Source organism: Pundamilia nyererei, unplaced genomic scaffold, assembly GCF_000239375.1.
Source record: "Pundamilia nyererei isolate P.nyererei 1_Seehausen unplaced genomic scaffold, PunNye1.0 scaffold00021, whole genome shotgun sequence".
Taxonomy (NCBI): Eukaryota; Metazoa; Chordata; class Actinopteri; order Cichliformes; family Cichlidae; genus Pundamilia; species Pundamilia nyererei.
This window is the reverse complement of record NW_005187422.1, coordinates 4,496,701-4,514,154: the sequence shown is the minus strand read 5'-3', so window position 1 is coordinate 4,514,154 and position 17,454 is coordinate 4,496,701. Positions and strand designations below refer to the sequence as shown.

General features: G+C 40.0%; 1 protein-coding gene across 2 annotated transcripts in view; it reads left to right on the top strand.

The window, feature by feature from the left end:
• Positions 1–1,270: 1,270 nt before the first annotated feature.
• The window catches only part of phf2 (PHD finger protein 2), a 40,686-nt gene continuing 24,502 nt past the window's right edge, over positions 1,271–17,454 (top strand). For both annotated transcript variants that reach the window (XM_005726709.1, XM_005726708.1), the window contains exons 1-4: positions 1,271–1,798; positions 15,064–15,149; positions 15,281–15,395; positions 16,379–16,539. In XM_005726709.1, the coding sequence (XP_005726766.1) occupies positions 1,701–1,798; positions 15,064–15,149; positions 15,281–15,395; positions 16,379–16,539 (460 nt within the window). In that variant the 5' untranslated portion in view covers positions 1,271–1,700. The remainder of the gene's footprint in view (positions 1,799–15,063; positions 15,150–15,280; positions 15,396–16,378; positions 16,540–17,454) is intronic.

Below are 17,454 nucleotides of genomic sequence, written 5' to 3'. Positions count from 1 at the left end.
AAGTAATTATTTTCTGTATGCCATTATCAGTCTCTCACATCGTTCTTGAGAAATTTTGCCCCACTCTTCATTACAACCTTGCTTCATTTCATTGACGTTTGATGGCATTCATTTATATACCGCTCTCTTAGGGTGCCATCACAGCATTTCAGTTCTTGACTTTGGGTGACTGCAACACCTTGATTCTTTTGTTTTCCAGCCATTCTGTTGCAGATTTGTGCTTGACATCACTGTATTGTTGCATGACTCAGCTTCAACCGAGCTTTAGGTGTTGGACAGATGGCCTCATATATGATGCTCAAGCACCTTGGTAAACAGAGGAGTTTATGGTCAGCTCAATGTCTTCAAGGTACCTAGTTCCTGTGGCTGCACAACGAGCTCAAATCATCACCCCTCCCCACCACTGTGCTTTACAGATGGTATGCAGTATTTATGCTGATATGCTGTGTTGGGTTTTTGGGCAAACTTCTTCGCCTTGGTCTTGTCGATCCAAAGGACATTATTTCAGTAATCTTTTGGTTTCTTCAGATGCAACTTTGCAAACCAAAGCCATGTTGCCATGTTTTCTTTAGAGACAAAAGGCTTTCAGACAAGTCATAGTTGTTTGGTCTTTTTCTAAATGTAACATGTTTAACATGCTAACTGTAGCGTTTGCAGTTTCCCTGAAGATTACATGGTTTGATTGGGGGTGAATTTCTTCTCCTTTCATAGAGGTGAGGCTGCATAGAGAAAACTTTTTTTCACACCACTGTAAAATGGCTTGTTTAATACGTAAAAAGGTGCAGACTGAGATTTGGTGTCATGGACAAAACCTCATGCTGGTTTATAATCAGTCAGCCAGGAAGGGCAGTGGACTTGTGAAGAATGCAACATGTGTCTGACAGGGAATCATCTGTTCTTGCAAGCTTATAGTTCAACTACCTTATTACAAAGTGACATTTGATTTCGATTCTGTTTTGCTGAGATGATGTTGAAATATTTTTATGATTGTGTTGTTATTATTATTATTATTATTATTATTATTATTATTAAATTCCAAATACATGAAATGTAGTAATAATAATAATAACAACTGTATTTATAGAGAGGATATCATGATGTACGGAAATAGTGTGTAATTTCGTAATAACAGATTATGTAATAATTAAACAATTATATCTTTCCTAATGGCGGCTAAGAACGCGGCATTTAAATTGTATTCATCGATTAACAATAAACTGTCTGGGAACAGAAAGCGTTTATTTCTCGGCATTTGAGCGTTCCACCACAGGGGAAAAAAATCCGCAAGTCCATTTTAGATCGATCTTTACGCTCATTCATCGGATCTAAAGCTGCTCCCTGACGTAACTTACATTTGTTTATTTATTTACCTCGCAGCGACATCGAGACTACATTTTCTTGTGGCTCCTAATATGAGCGCTTCGGTGCCGCGCAGTCACCAGGGGGCATGCACATAGTAATAATAACAATAATAATGCATTTGAGGAAAGCCTGCTACGACGAGCCTCCATCGTTTCTAGCTCCCCGCACAAACGCCAGCCCGGCCGCGGCGTGATGGAGCTGTGCGCTTAGGTTCATGTGTCCGGCGGGACTGCCCCTGGCTTTTTTTCTGGGGAAGATCATATTGGATCATATTGTTTGCAGGACGTTGTTCCTCCTGCAGCCCCCCCAGTCTATCCCGACGTAGTTGTGAATTGAACATGGCGACTGTACCAGTATATTGCATCTGCAGATTACCTTACGACGTGACCCAGTTTATGATCGAGTGCGATGCTTGCAAGGACTGGTTCCACGGCAGGTAAGTCTCGATTGTTCGCCGTACTGTATTTTGGGGCGGTTTGCATTTGTGGGAAACAAACAAAAATGGCGAGGTCTCGGTTGCGTTTGACAGCTTTGTGGCTCTCAGTCGCCCGTCTACATCTGAAGAGAGGCCGCTTGGAGAAGAAGAAGAAGGCGGAGTTATATATAGCCGACCGGGGTTGTGACATTTTTTCGCGAATAACACAAAACAGATTTCCCTTATTGGAATAAATACGGTGGTTAATGGGAGGATTTCGGTGTGAGCTTCGGCTATTAATTGCACTTAACGGCTCTTTAACATCCCCGCATAGCCCCAGCCTGCCTTCCCGTTGTAAGGAGCGGACGACAGCGGGGGAAGCCTCCGCAAACTCGCCGCTCATTTTTGTGACAAATGCTCGTCCTTCCAGACACGTTAAGGGCAACATTTCGTGCCTATTGCCGGGAAATATTGTCACATTCGAGTCGCTCTTCCAGTTTTCACCGGCCGTGTTAACCGAGCGCGGTGGAAAATCACGACTCGAGTCCGAGCTTCCCGAACTCAGCCCCGCAGCCTTCCTGCCAGGCGGCAGCTATGGCTGACAATAGCCCGTGCTGGATGTCCTAAGCTTCAGCAGCGGAGGGGAAATAATTATTAGTATTGGTTTGACTGGTTTGTCACTAGTGTAGACTACGACTGTTAGCTCATACGTCTCCCCGAGTATAGTGCGAAACGTATCGCCCGCCGCTGCTCATCACTTTCCCTGCTGTACACACACTGTAATGGTCTCAACCAAATCCCAGTTATCATCCTTTCGTTTTTGCCTGCTGTCGTTATATCTGTTCTTACACGAGTCTGTGTCTGGACTGGCCTTTGCTTTGGGGTGTTTAGAGCTGTTCGGCTGCTCACTGCCTGTCTTTTTGTTAACCCGTCATTTGTTAATCGCGTTTCTTTCGGTGAACAAGCCCTTCAGAGCATTGAACAGTATTTACGCGCCTGAACGTTAACCCTTTAATGTTCCTCCGCCGGCCGGCTGCCCGCTGTCTGTATCACACTGTCTAAATCATTCGAGAATTAAGGGATGGCAATAGTCCAAGACCTACAAGCCAAACCACCAGCAAAATACATGTTGTTTCTCCCCCCGAACATCGTATTTCTGCTTGTGTTATTACCTGCATCACACATTTTCACTTACCCGTCACATTCTGTAAGTTTGTGATCCTGATAAAAAATAGAGCAACTGCATTTTTCAAACCATAAGTATATTTAAAGTGGATTTGCACACACCGTACATTGGCGCTCCAATTATTCAGGCCCCTGAGGTGGACCATCATGAGGAATAAATCAGGTTACTAACATCAGGTTCCCTTAAAAAAAATGTAACAAATGTTGGACCGAGTAATGCATTTCTTCTCAAATTAATATTAGACCACTGATAAATACTTGCATTTTAAAATAATATTCATGTACATGTTCAGCTGTTAGGAGCGGATGTGTTAAGTTCACATGTATCATCAATATAATTATGATTCACAGTCTTAGCATGAGTCCACACATGATGATGTGATGTAACAGAAACGTGAACAAAATCTAATCATTATCATCTAAGTGATCACTGAATCCTCTGGGACTTATACACATGGTGATCCATACATGTATGGGTATCACATATACATTGGCTGTTAGAGTCAGAAACAATCGTTCCACAAAGAGCTGCAGCAGCCTAGCTTTGCCATGTCTGACAACACTACTTTCCTACAACCTTTATGCATTCGTTTTTATATCCTGTAGTCATTTTGGTTTGGGCCACAGTTGAGTCACTGCAGTGTTCAGGACAGCGCTTTGGAGATGCTGCTTGCAGTCATGGCACCCAGCAGTTGTTGATCAGGAAACAGTTCAAACGCTAACTGCTCCTAAAACCACACTGTCTGGTTTTCACTGTACATTTCTGTTTTATCTTCATGTTAAATGAACAAAACCAAGTGAGTTAGCCTCGGACTTGTTGCATTTTTAAAATGGCAACTTTTTTTTTTTTTTTTAATCAACCTTATAATAAAAGTGTCTTTATTGAGGAGGGCTGCTTTAGTCTGTTTTAGTTCATTATTAATACTCGTGGGAGCTCAGTTTACCACCTGGCTTCAGTCTCACTGCACTTATCAACCTTTGATACAAAAAGCAAGCAGCTGTTTTCAGCAAATAACCTACAATAAACCCACAATTAGTGACAAAGCTAGCTGGTGATGGCTTATCCAAAAAGCAGTAGTTGGAATATTTTTCTCAGGAGGTGGTGATCAGTTGTTAGATAAAAGAAAAAAAAAGTAAAAATAAGGATTTAGAACACGTTAAAAAATAACTGGTTCAGACCTCAGCTAGGTCCTTTCTGCTTAGTTTGTATGTTTGCACTCTGCCCATCCATGGATCTTCTTACCCATGGATGTGAGCTGGACGGGTGTTCATGTAGAATAAAAGAATACCAAAATTCTGAAAATGCAACATGCCCACCAGCACAGAAAAAACAACACATCGAACCGCAAAACTATAAGCCGAAGATTGCAACTAGTGCAGCTGCCACAACAACTCTTACAGCCCTGATTTATTGATAAGAAGGGCTGTAAGAGTTATTTCAGGAAGTAGTTTGTGTTGTTATCATGAAATACATTTTACCACTTTGTCTGAGACACTTGTCATTGCTGTTGTAAAATCAGTTATGATCCAAAGGCTAAAATGTTTGCAGTGGTTAACATTATATATGCTGAAGCTAACATGACGTAACTAATGTTATGTCTTATAGGATTGTCAGTAGGCTGCCTGTCAGTCATCCTAACATCTCAGTCTATGTTCTGTCAACTGAGTATAATGTTTAAACAAATGGTCTACCAACACCATGTCAGTGGCTTAAATCACATTTTAATAAATAATTATGGCTGAAATCATCTAATTCTCTTCGTACTGGCGCTGACTACAAAATGTTTGATGTTGTGACATTCTGAGTCAGCAAGACTGAAAAATGCTATACAAGGCCATTCCTTTCCAAGACAACTGATATGTTGCTTAACTACAACATTTATGTATTTAAAGTCCGTCAAATTGTAACAAAAGCTGTCTTAACCAAATATATCTGGATAATTCTTTATTAAAATACAACATGTTAATATGTATTTCAAGAGAATAGTGTTTGAACATGGCTGTGATATGACTTGTTATCAGGTATTGGTAAATAATGTTTAAACTAATACTGTAATACATATTATATATTACCTTATTACAATTTTGAGCAATTGTTCTTCCCACTTGATGTTTGCAGTTATTTTGGCGCTGCATGAATTCACTTTATGCTTGTGGTAATTAGTAAAAACGTTCTTTACTTTGAATTTGTGCGTTGACCAGCAGCCACGGTGAGTTAATGCATGTGAATGAGTGAAACACTGGCATTAACCATGCTCTGCATTTTCATGGTGTAGTGAAGTTGTAAATGAGCAGAGGGAAAGTAAACAGAGGACAGCCGTCTTAACTGGCGCTATTCTATTCTACTTAAGCGAACGGCTGTCAAACTGGAGTAAAACCAAGCAACTGAAACCAGGTGTAACCACATTCTTCACAAAGATGTGTGGACACCAGCACTGAAGAAGCCAAGGCTAGGACTGCTAGCACTGCTGGGGTTAGCTAGCAGACAGAACTAATCTGACACTGTGTGCGTTTGCAAAGTTACACACAGCGCGAAGTGTTACATAACTGAGCGACATTTAAAACATGAATTGTTTAACAGGGAAGATAATTAGTGGTTTCATATAGCCACTAAAATGCACACAGTGTATTTGTTTGGACAATGTTGAACTTTGTCTATTTAAAGTGTGTTTAAACAAGTAGCAAAGCAATCAGCAGGAACATCCGTGACACATGTGTGTCTTTGGCCTACCAGAATTACTCCATGAGTGTATCGACAGCTCATCCAGAAGGTCAGTTACCTCAGTTAGTGTCAGTGGAGTGAAAAGACAAAAGTTCAGGTTTTGGATGTTTGGCATAAAACTAACACAGCATTTCATAAAAGAACATGGGGCGATCGTGGCGCAAAGAGTTGGCAGCTCGTCTTGTAACCGGAAGGTTCGGACAGTCTCGGTCGTTGTGTCTTTGGGCGAGACACTTCACCTGCCGCCTACTGGTGATGGCCAGGGGGGCCCATGGCACTATATGGCAGCCTCGCTTCTGTTAGTCTGCCCCAGGGCAGCTGTGGCTACAACTGTAGCTGCCTCCACCAGTATGTGAGAGTGAAGGAATAGTGGAATTGCAAAGCGCATTGCAATTCCACTATAGTACTTTTTGAGGGCCCCAAAAAGTGCTATAAATGCAATCCATTATTATGATTATTATTAACATCATGCGAACATCCTATCAGTCATAGTGGTGGTAGTGTGATGGTCTGAAGCTGCTTCGCTGCTTCAGGATCTGGACAACTTGCCGTAATTAATAGATCCATGTGTTCTGCTCTTTACCAGAAAATCTAGAAGGAGAATGTCATCAGCTCAAGCACAACTGGGTTGTGCAGCAGGACAAAGATCCAAAATACACAGTGGCTTAGTAAAAGTCCAACTTAAGTCCTGTCGACATGCTTTGCCATGACCTTAAATAGGTCCTTTATGCTTGAAAACCCTCCAATGTGGCTGAATTAAACCAATTCTACAAAGAAAAGTGAGGCAAAGCGTTGTGAAAGACTCATTGCCAGTCAATGCAAATGCTTGATTAGAGTTCTCTCTATCAATGGTGATTAGATATATGTAAGGCATTTACTTTATCACACAGGACCTGGTAGATTTGGATATCATTTTTCCTTTAAAATGCATTTTGTATTTACTTGTGTTATCGTTGTGCGCATGTTTAAATTAGTATGACAATCTTAACAAATATGGAAAGAAATCAGGAAATCATGAAAATCAGGAAATCATGTGTTTGTTTTTACAGTGGGGGAAACAGCTTTGCAAGTTTGGTCACTTACAAACAGTCTCAAATTTTATAGTAATGTCATTTTAATGGAAAGAGACAGACTAGCAACCAAACATCCAGAACAAACATGTCACGAAGTTATAAATCGATTTTCATGCAATTGAGTGAAATAAGTATTTGATCCCACAGGATTGGGTGTATGCCACATGGGCACACAGATTACAATCAATCAATCAATTACAGATACTCCTGATCTCAGCTGATGTGTATAAAGCACACTTGTCCACAGAATCAATTTCTTCCATTCCAACCTCTCCACCACCAGCTCAAGACCAAAGAGCTATCAAAGGACATCAGGGACAAGATGTAGACCTGCACGAGCCTGGAAGCACGACGCTTGGTGAGAAGGTGACAACTGCTGGTGCGATTATTTGACAGTGGAAGAAATATGAAATGACCCTCAGTCTGGAGTGCCATACAAGATCTTGCCTCATGAGGATGGACTGAAGTCTCTCGGTGCCTGCAAGGCTCCCCTCACTCAAGAAGGCCCAAGTACACGCCTGTGAACCTGTGCCAGTGAACATTTCAATGATTCAGTGCTATGAATGAAATGGTTAGATGAAACTAACTCAGCCCATCAGCTTTGGAAGAAGAGAAATGCAGAGTATGACGTAAAGAACACTATACCTACTGTCAAGTGCTTTGGGGCTGTTTTTCTGCTTAGGGTACAGGATGACTTCACCGCATTAAGAAGTCAGTGGACGAGTCAATGTAGTATTCAGTCCTGGACGTGCACCTCCTTCCCTCTGCACTGAAGATGGGTCGTAGATGGGTACTACCAAGGCAATAAAGTAGTGGCTAAAGAAGAAGCAGGTCACAGAGTGGCGTAGCTAGTCTGCAGACCTCAATCCTATAGACAGTCTATGGAGGGAGTTGAAGCTTTGAGTTGCCAAGCAGCAGCCAAGCAACCTAAAGGATTTCGAGAGTCTAACGCAGGAGGAGAGCAGCGAAATCCTTCCACAGACGTGTAGAAGCCTGATGACCAACTACAAGACGTTCTTACTGTTGTTCTTGCCAACAATGTTTTTTTCACCAATTACTCAAATACCTTTTTCACTTAATGACATACAAATCATTTTATAACTTTTATGTAATGTGTTTTTATGGATTTTTAAGAGGATATTTTGTCTCTCTCCATTCAAATAACGCCACAATAAAAAGTAGACTGTTCATTTCTTTGTAAGTGAGCAAATTCACAAATTCAGCAGGACATCAAATAATTATTTCCCCACTTTTTAAAAAACATTTTCTGATTAGATCTTTATTGTCATTGAACACCGAGCATTGAAATGAGTTAGGAGCTTCTGCAGTCTTCAGCATAAAGTAACATTATAAATTAAAGAAAGAATGTATGGCAACTTGATAATTTAGCAATTATCTGGCAGCTTTTTGAAATCTGATGAATTAATAGCAATTACTTATTAGCCAACATGATTGTTTATACATGTACTTATTGTATTTAATCATTCCTCCCTGCCCTGGCACACACTGACTACACAGCCCTCCAATGCCCTTGAAAACCATCTCTTTCACTTTTTTTAAATGATTGAAACTTTTTAATTCTTTTTTTTTTTTGGGGGGGGGGGCATTTTGCCTTTATTGGGTAGGAATAATGGAGATAGACAGGAAAGCGGAGACAGATAGTTGGGAAGACGCGGCGCTGGGTCAGACTCTGGTCATGTGGTAGCAGCCTGCTGACCCAGTAAGCTAAACTGGTGTCCAAATGGTTGCAATTTTCCTCAGAGCAAACAAGTCTCAACACTAAAAGCAGGTTTTGATGACTTTGAGCTTTGTTTAACTTATTGAAAACATGCCCTGCTGCAAATCTGCACTTTGTTGGACGATGTTCAGTGTGACATATTATATGGAACAAGATACAAAACCTTTTTCTGCTTATTAGATAGATGTTATCCTCACAGCGCCAGACACTTTACCTAATAAAAATATATGTTTATATATTTTGATGTACTGTAAGAAAACAGATTCTGCGAGCTGGTGATGGAGACTTGATTTCAAGAACATGCCACCTGTAAACGTTTGCTTTATGATATAACGTCTTCTTTCACACAATGGCTTCATCAGTGCGTCCTGGCGTTGACTGTGTTAAAGCTTTAACTAAAACCATGGTTTTGGTGTGGTCATTGCTTAGAACCATGCATTATGTGTCATTCCCACACTAGCCACAGGGGAAGGCCCCCTTTGACCACACTGGGTCCTGGGGAGTTGCTGTACATTAGGTCTATATGAACTTCTTACTGCTGGATTGACTGTGGTAAAATAAATGCACTATTAAAGCTAAACAGAGAGTTCAAACAGGACTAAAGCTCACTGGCTTTACATAGCTGGATGTATGGGGACTTGCATAGTACAGAAACAGTTGTCAGCAAGTCTTGCACATAACACAAGCCGAATTCAACACATCCTGCAACTGCTTCACAATAAAAGCCTGAGGAAATTTGCTGAGCATGCAGGTGGCAGAACATTTAAAGCTGTGCTCTGTGTGGGGACGGAGACAGAACAAAAGACATGCTGTGGAAGAGAGCCAACGATGAATGATTAAATAATTAATTAATGTTTAAATGCAGAGAGGTGTATAAACACATAGTGAGAAAGGTGACTGGAGAAGAAACACTCAATGGAATCCTCAACAGCCTAGACCAATTCCCGCATAATAAGGGAGGATTCACAGTCACCTGATCCAGCCCTAACTATATCCTCTAGCAAAAAGGAAAGTTTTAAGCCTGATCTTAAAAGTAAAGAGACAGTGTCTGTCTCCTGAATCCAAATTGGAACCTGACAGCTGCAAGCTATGCCTATAATTCTACCGTTAAATATAGTAGGAATCACAAGTAAAGCTGCAGTCTGAGAGCAGACTGCAGCTCTAATAGGGTGATATGGATATTAAGATAAGACGGGGCCTTCCTATTCAAGACCTTGTATGTGAGGAGCAGGATTTTGAATTCAATTCTGGATTTAACAGGAAGCCAATGAAGGGAAGCCAAAACAGGAGAAATCTGCTCTCTCTTTCTAGTCCCTGTCAGGACTCTTGCTGCATTGCAATGATGCATTTGCTGCATCATTTTGGATTAATTGAAGGCTTTTCAGGGAGTTTTTAGGACTTTTGATAATAATGAATTACAGTAGTTAAAGTTGGGAGTCATCTGCATAGCAGTAGAAATGTATGCTCTGCTTTCTAATAATAGTGTCTAAGGGAATTGTGTATAATGTAAACAGAATTGGTCCTAGCACTGAACCCCGTGGAACTCCATAACTAACAAATTGGAGTCTATTAGATTGCAGCACAGTACCTGTAATACCTACAGCGTGCTCTAATCGCTCTAATAGGATATTATGGTCGACAGTATCGAACGCAGCACTGAGGTCTAGCAGGACAAGCACAGAGATGAGTCCACTGTCAGAGGCCATAAGAAGATCATTTGTAACCTTCACTAAAGCTGTTTCTGTGCTGTGATGAGCTCTGAAACTCTCCAAATAAGCCTCTGCAGATGATCTGTTAGCTGTTTGACAACTACTCTTTCAAGGATGCTTGATATGAGAGGAAAGTTGGAGATTGGCCTATAATTAGCTAAGACTGCTGGGTCTAGAGCTACATTCTGTATTACACATAAAGTAAGATATCCAAAAGTTTATTGGTATTAGAAGATATATAAGACTAAGACAACAGAGAGGAAGCATTTTGTATTCAGAAAATGAATATCACTGGCTTTTTAAATATGTTCAGCTTGATTTCTTAAGGTTACTCTGCAACTCAGAAGAGCAAAGTGTGTAGAATGGGGATGTCAAACTAGTCTTGAACCACATACACCCTGCTTTGGTCTCATGTGGGCTGTATAAAACCCAGTAATGTTTCTGTTATTTAATTGTTTAAAACTTAATTACTTTCATCTTTTATGAATGGCCATGTGTCAGGTCCTTATCAGTAGGAAACATCCAAAATTTATGCCATTCATGCTCACGTTTTCCAATTCCAGTGTGCTGGATTGGAATCTGTGCCAGGACACCCCTCTTCAAGAGTGTAGTTCATTGTAAAGTAGCTCGCTTTTGTTTGTTATACTAAAAAAAAGTCATGACAAAATAATCATAAACGAATGTATTATTTTGTATTTCTTTATCTAACCGTCTTTTTCTTCTGACTAACCATTTAAATGCTTACACATTTCACTTGTCTGGGACTTTGATAACAAGTGGCTGTAGCTCAAGAGGTAGAGCACGTTGCTTCCTAGTTGGAACATGGGTGGTTTGATCCTTGACTGCATGCCAAATATCCTTGGGCAAAATACTAACCCCAAGTGAATGTGCATGAATATCAGTTTGAAAGCATAGAAAAAAGTTCTATTGTGAAAGGGTGACTGAGGCATATTGTATTGAGTGCTCAGGTAGAGTAGAAAAGCACTTTATAAGAAGCAGCTCATATACTATTTTACTGAAACCTATGCTCATTTCCAGTTTGCTTATTGTAGGTTTTAAAGTTGGGCAATTGGAAAAATATATGGACTATCGTTGATGGGCTGCCCTGTCGTTGATAGTTTTTACAAGGGCCATTTATTTATTTATTTGTCCATGAGTAATTTTTTTGATAATGTTGGTTGAAGCCAACAGAAGCAGTCAACAGAAATAAATAATAGCGCTGTTTTAACGGCACCCTCCTCGGAGTGCACTCAAATGCAGCAGTGATTCATTTACTCAAACTCATAACAGAAAAAAGAACAGCAGTAGCCTATGTTCAGAAAAAAAGCCTTTTATTTAAATAAAAACGTATCTGTCACTCGACACACACTCGACCAAACAACAAATTAGCTAAAAATCAAAATGTCTCTTCCAGCAAACATTAAAAAAAAATCTCCAACGTAAACATAAGTCTTTTGTGCGATTTGGCGCATCTCAAATAAATAAATAAATAAATAATCCAAAAAGTAGCTACATTATTACTGAAACAAACAAGAAAAGAAGGTAAAATATTCCCTCCAAACAAAATGCATGAATTCTTTGACAGGAAATCAAGCATGTTTACTTTCTCAGGTTTTAGCAGTGTGCACAGGTGGTTAACAACATTACCAGCGGTGTTGAAGACGCGTTCTGAAAGTGTGCTTGTTGCTGGTACACGCAGATATTTTGGTGCCATGTGTGACATCAATGGGAAACGTTTTTCATTTTCCACCAAACCAGTTGATTGTCTTCTCCATCTATGACCATCTCGCTGAGATAACAGTCCATTTCTCCTCCAGTGTGCAATTTGGTAATTAGTTTGTCCATGGTTGGACTTCTGTGTTCTAAACGCACAAAGTCCATGCATGATTACATTGCTCTGCCCATCGAAAAGTCTGCGCGTGCGCGACTATATGACCTATCGTCGGCTATAGGACTGACGATTGTTGGCTGCAAAATTTTACATATTGCCCAACCTTAGTAGGTTTGTACTAAAATAGCTTTGCATTAATCACACTACACAGTAGGGGTTGATGGTGTCATCAAGCTGCGCCTGTTTTTGCGCCTGTTCTGGCCGAAAGCATTGCAGCGGCTGCAAACAATATCATCTCCAAATAATGCCGGGCGACAGTAAAAGCAAAGAGACGAAACACGTTTTGGAATATGAGAAAAGCCAAAAACTGCACTTCCTCCACTTCCCTACCTTTGATTCATTAATGTTGAATTCTCTCACAGCTGCTCTATTCCCATGTTGTTGCAGTATATTAATGACTAACCTCGTATTGTGGATGGATTATCTCAGTTGTTCTCCTGACTGAAGTTTGGTCCGTTTACAGCATCCTGCCATGCGATTGCATTTGTCTCTAACCATCAGGAACCCTCACATTAACTTTTATTGAGTGGAAAAAAGTTAGTGTTCATCCTCCAGCTTCACTGTGTTTATGTTATGCTAACATAGCTGTGTTGCTAGCAATCACGTAGCACAACATTATATAGCAGCTAACCCAACTTCAGTAACCCTAAAAAAGTCACTGCTGTTTATTTTTCTGTCTTCATTTATGTTGGAAGTGATAGCAGAGCTGTACGTTTAATTTTTTCAGAAATCTCTCAGTCAGAACATGGTATGTCATGTTTAGGTGGAAACTAGCGAGCTAACTTCCTGCTAACTTCCTGCTAACTTCCTGCTAACTTCTAACTCTGTTAAATTTAATAACTTCTGTTTTCATGGATGCCTGGATGTTAAACTAATTGTTAAACCTGGTAAAGCAGCAACGCTGATGATTTTATTAAAGATGAAAGAATGTAGACAGTTTTTAACTCTCAGTGATGCAGCAGTGTTCGTTAGACTTTGGGACCTGAAGTGGATGGCGTTTTGGACCCAGATTACTCTGCGAGACTGCGATAGCTGTCATGCTCTGACAATCCATCAATCGGTGCAGCTTCGTGGCTTAGCAAAGTCGTACTAAAACAGTTTTAGATAGATTTTTGAGCGCCATGTACCACATAGAATCGGTTTGAGGTCAGTAAGCACAACCAGAAATCATAAATAAGGCTCACTGTCGATTTTTGAGAAAATTAAAGAATTGTAAGTGCGCCTTATAGTGCGGAAAATATGGTATATAGAAGAAAAGAATATATCACGATATATATCGTTACCGCACGTGCTTCAAATTATACCTCAATATGGATTTTAGGCCATATCACCCAGCCCTACTACACAGGAATCCTTGTTGTCTTATATTCTATATTAAGTATACACTTGACCACAGTGAGATACATACTGTGCACTGAATTGTGTGAACCTGTGGTAAAATGAAGAATGATATTGTAAGCATCAATGCTGTGCCTCACACAGGAGGGTAAAAGGTCAAAGTCAGTTTCAGAACTGCTCAAATACAGCACTCACAAAGAGATGAAAGAACTATGGTGTAGCTCAGACCTGACCCAGGTTTAAAAATACATCCTGCTCTGTTACAATCACTTTGTAAACTGAGGCAGCAACAGGTAACATGAGTGTGAATTCAGTCTGTCACTGTGAGACGTGTCGATAATTTCCTTTGTTACTGAAAATTGTGCACTTTTCACATTTAGTATGGATTTAAAGCCACTGATGTGAAAATGTCATGAAGAGCCATGTGTCCCTCTGTCCAAACACACCCACCCACTCTTCTGTGTGACTTCAGTGGATGTGAGAGGGCCTGGTAGTAAAGCTGTGGAGCTCCCACAAAGAGTCAAAAGAATACATTGTGTAGAAACTCCCAGTTCACCGAGTTTGAGAACAGCGGCTCCAAACGGGAGGAATTTGGACTTGCAGGAGTTAGAGAGAGAAGGGAAGCGCTGCGCATCACTGTCATCATAACAAACCACACTAATGCTGTCTTGAAATATCTTTGGTGATTTTTCCTTTGCTGCATTTGAGCTGCAAAACTCTTGTTTTTTTTCTTCACTTCAAAAGTGCAACTTTTGCAACAGCAACAGTCATTTTCTCATGACTAGCAGTTTGCCCTTGTGCTAATTCAACCAACATTTCCTTTTACTACAGTCGTGCTACAAACCACAGAGCTACAATATAGACTGCGTCTGCATCTGTGTAGATGGATATTTATAGGCTACTGATACATGTTCCTGTCCTGAGGTCTTGATGGCCCTCTGCTGTCTGTCAGCGTAGACCATGCATCACTTCAAAGGACCATGCTGATGTTCTTTGGTTGGTGACCACGCTGGAGTGTAGATTTTTCTTTCCTTCTCTGTCACTACAAATTCTATTGTAGACGTATACAAAATCGATTTATATGCATATGCTGTTAAAGAGCCAGAAGAAAAGTTTTGAATATTTTTCAGTAATTTAGTAATCAGGTTTTTTTCAAAAGGCAGCTTCAAATTTTTTACTTTTAACTGTTTTTTCACTTTTAGTCTTTTTACTGAAAAAGACGCCACCATGAGATGTCATGACCTCCCATAGACCTAAGTATGTAATAGATAAATAATCAGGAATTCTGGCATTTTTTAATGTTAACATCTCATGAAATAGAAAAAAATTTCCTTTTTAATTTACTATTTATTTTATCCCGTCTTTTCTTTTTTTACAGTTGAAAACGCTGAAAGCTAAATTTGCTGCACAAGCAGTTTTTTATAATGTGGAAGAACAGACCAGTTGTTGAAATTGTACTTCATTTTTGGAATTAGGATGATTTAATCCTAATTCTTAAAATTTACATTTCCAAGATGAATAATCTACCCAAACTTTTTCCTCACAGCCATTGGCCACAGCCAATCACACTTTAGTTCATGTGCAGAAGGCTGTTCCTCGCCATTAAAAAGTATTTCCTCTCTCATTTCAGCTGCGTCGATGTTGATGAAGACGATGCTCCAGACATCGATATTTATCACTGTCCAAACTGCGAGAAGACCCACGGCAAATCCACATGTAAGGAGTTGCACTGATTCAAATGATTGAAATTCGCTGTGGTGTGATCATTCCACATCTTCTCATTTGCTGGAACAATTTAGATTTGATTGCTGTCAAGTTCTGACTGATTCTTTCTGTTTGCTCTCTAGTGAAAAAGAAAAAGAACTGGAGCAAACATGACACAGGCCAAAGCACAGATATCAAAGCTGTTCAGAACGGCAGTCAGGTCTTCATCAAGGAGCTCCGCAGCAGAACGTTTCCGAGGTAAAAACACAGAACAACTCCTTACATGAGAACAATCGCATTACAGTTCCTTTTTTCATGTTCTTCCTCTACAGTAAGAAAACTTTAGGCCTCTGTGAGTTCCTTTTTTGTATCTTTTAAATTTATTTTGGGTTACACTTTGTTAAACAGACAAAATGAAAAGTCAGTCTTGACAGTTCCATAAGGAGGGTTAGAAGTGAAACTGTGAAACCAGCTGGTCGACGTTAAGAGATGAAAAAGAAAAAGAAAACTTAAAACCAGATGAGTCTGGTGCTGTCGGAGGTTTCTTCCTGTTAAAAGGGAGTTTTTCCTTCCCACTGTCGCCAAAGTGCTGCTCATAGGGGGTCATGTGATTGTTGGGTTTTTCTCTGAATGTATTGTTATAGGGTCTACCTTGCAATATAAAGCGCCTTGAGGTGACTGTTTTTGTGATTTAGCGCTGCATAAATAAAACAGAATTGAATTGATTGCTTGACTGTATCTGGCCACACCCCTAATGACCCAGGCATTCATACTATAAAACATCACACATGGGATTTTGCAATGTGAAAAGTGTAAACAAATCAGTGTGTGTCATGTTTATTTTAACCACAGCTTCATAAGACCATCACCTGGTACAGTTTATTGTAAAGAACAAATTGACTTTCTTGCTTTAATGTGTTTGAGACCATCAGATGTGTTGTGCTCAGGTGGTGTTGTAAATATGTGGCTCGACTTAAATAATATGAGATAAAATGGTGAGAGTAAAGCTTTCTTTATAATTGAAGTGATCATATTTATGACTCAAACTGATGAAGGAATATTGCGTGTATTGTTCCGGGTTTGAATAACTCCACTAGGGGGCACTGCCTGGTAACATTTCAAAGACCTGCTTTCAGATAGTGTCACATGCTGCTCACATAGAGCTCAGATGTGATTCTGTTTCTTCAGCTTAGAGCACATTAAGGATGTTCTCTCCTCATCTGGCTGTGTGTGCTTATTAGTGCTGATGACATAGTGGTGAAGCTCAGTGGCAGTCAGCTGACCATGGATTACCTGGAGGAGAACGGCTTCAATGAACCAATCCTGGTTCAGAAGAAAGACGGTTTGGGCATGTCCATGCCCGCCCCCACCTTCTACATCAGTGATGTGGAGAACTATGTTGGTAAGAACATCTGTCACCAAACCATACACACTGAAAAAAAGGGATTGGCCAGCTCTTGGATTTATGTAAGCATCTTGCGTGTATTTAACACAATTGCCTCATGGTTTAAAGTTAAGTGTAACTATATAGTGTAGAAACTACATAATATGCAGAGCGGGAAGATTAAATTGTTCATATCATGTTCGAGTGAAGTAAGTCAATAATATAGCAATGTTAAATCTTGCGACACTGCACGGGATTTCAGTCTTGCACGCTTTGGATCGTGGTTTGAGGAAGGCATCCATCTCAGTCAAGTCGAACAGCTGCCTCTACTTTTTTTGGTAAACCGAAAGAAGTAAATTGGGTGGTTGTTACATTAAAAAAAAGTCTACCTTGTAATTTGAACACAAAATTTTCATGTTTCTATCTTGAACGTAATTAAATCATGTAGGATCTGTACGAAATTCAACAACTTAATTTGTTCTTGTTGAGATGACCTGATACAATCTAGTAAGAGTGGTTATTTGCTGGACTCATGAACATTAACAAGATCACATGAGATTTCAAACTGCAGGAAAATCACTAGAACGTCTTGATGCATTCTCAGTCATCCAGGAAAGTAAATCTCCAAAAGTTGATTCTGTTCATCTGGACGTAGCATTTTGTGGGATGAGTGACGAAATGTTTCTCCCACAAAACGCTACGTCCAGATGAACAGAATCAACTTTTGGAGAAAATCACTAGAGTTACAAGAGGCAGACAACTACAGACACACACACAACGTGTATGCTATTGCTTTTTATTGTGTTTTAACCTGCATGTCAAGGACAAAAACGTACAGAAAATTCCGCATCAAGCCTTGAAATCATAGCTTTCCTACTTATGTCCAGCCTGGATTGGTGACATGGTGGTTAGCGCTGTTGCCTCACAGTAAGA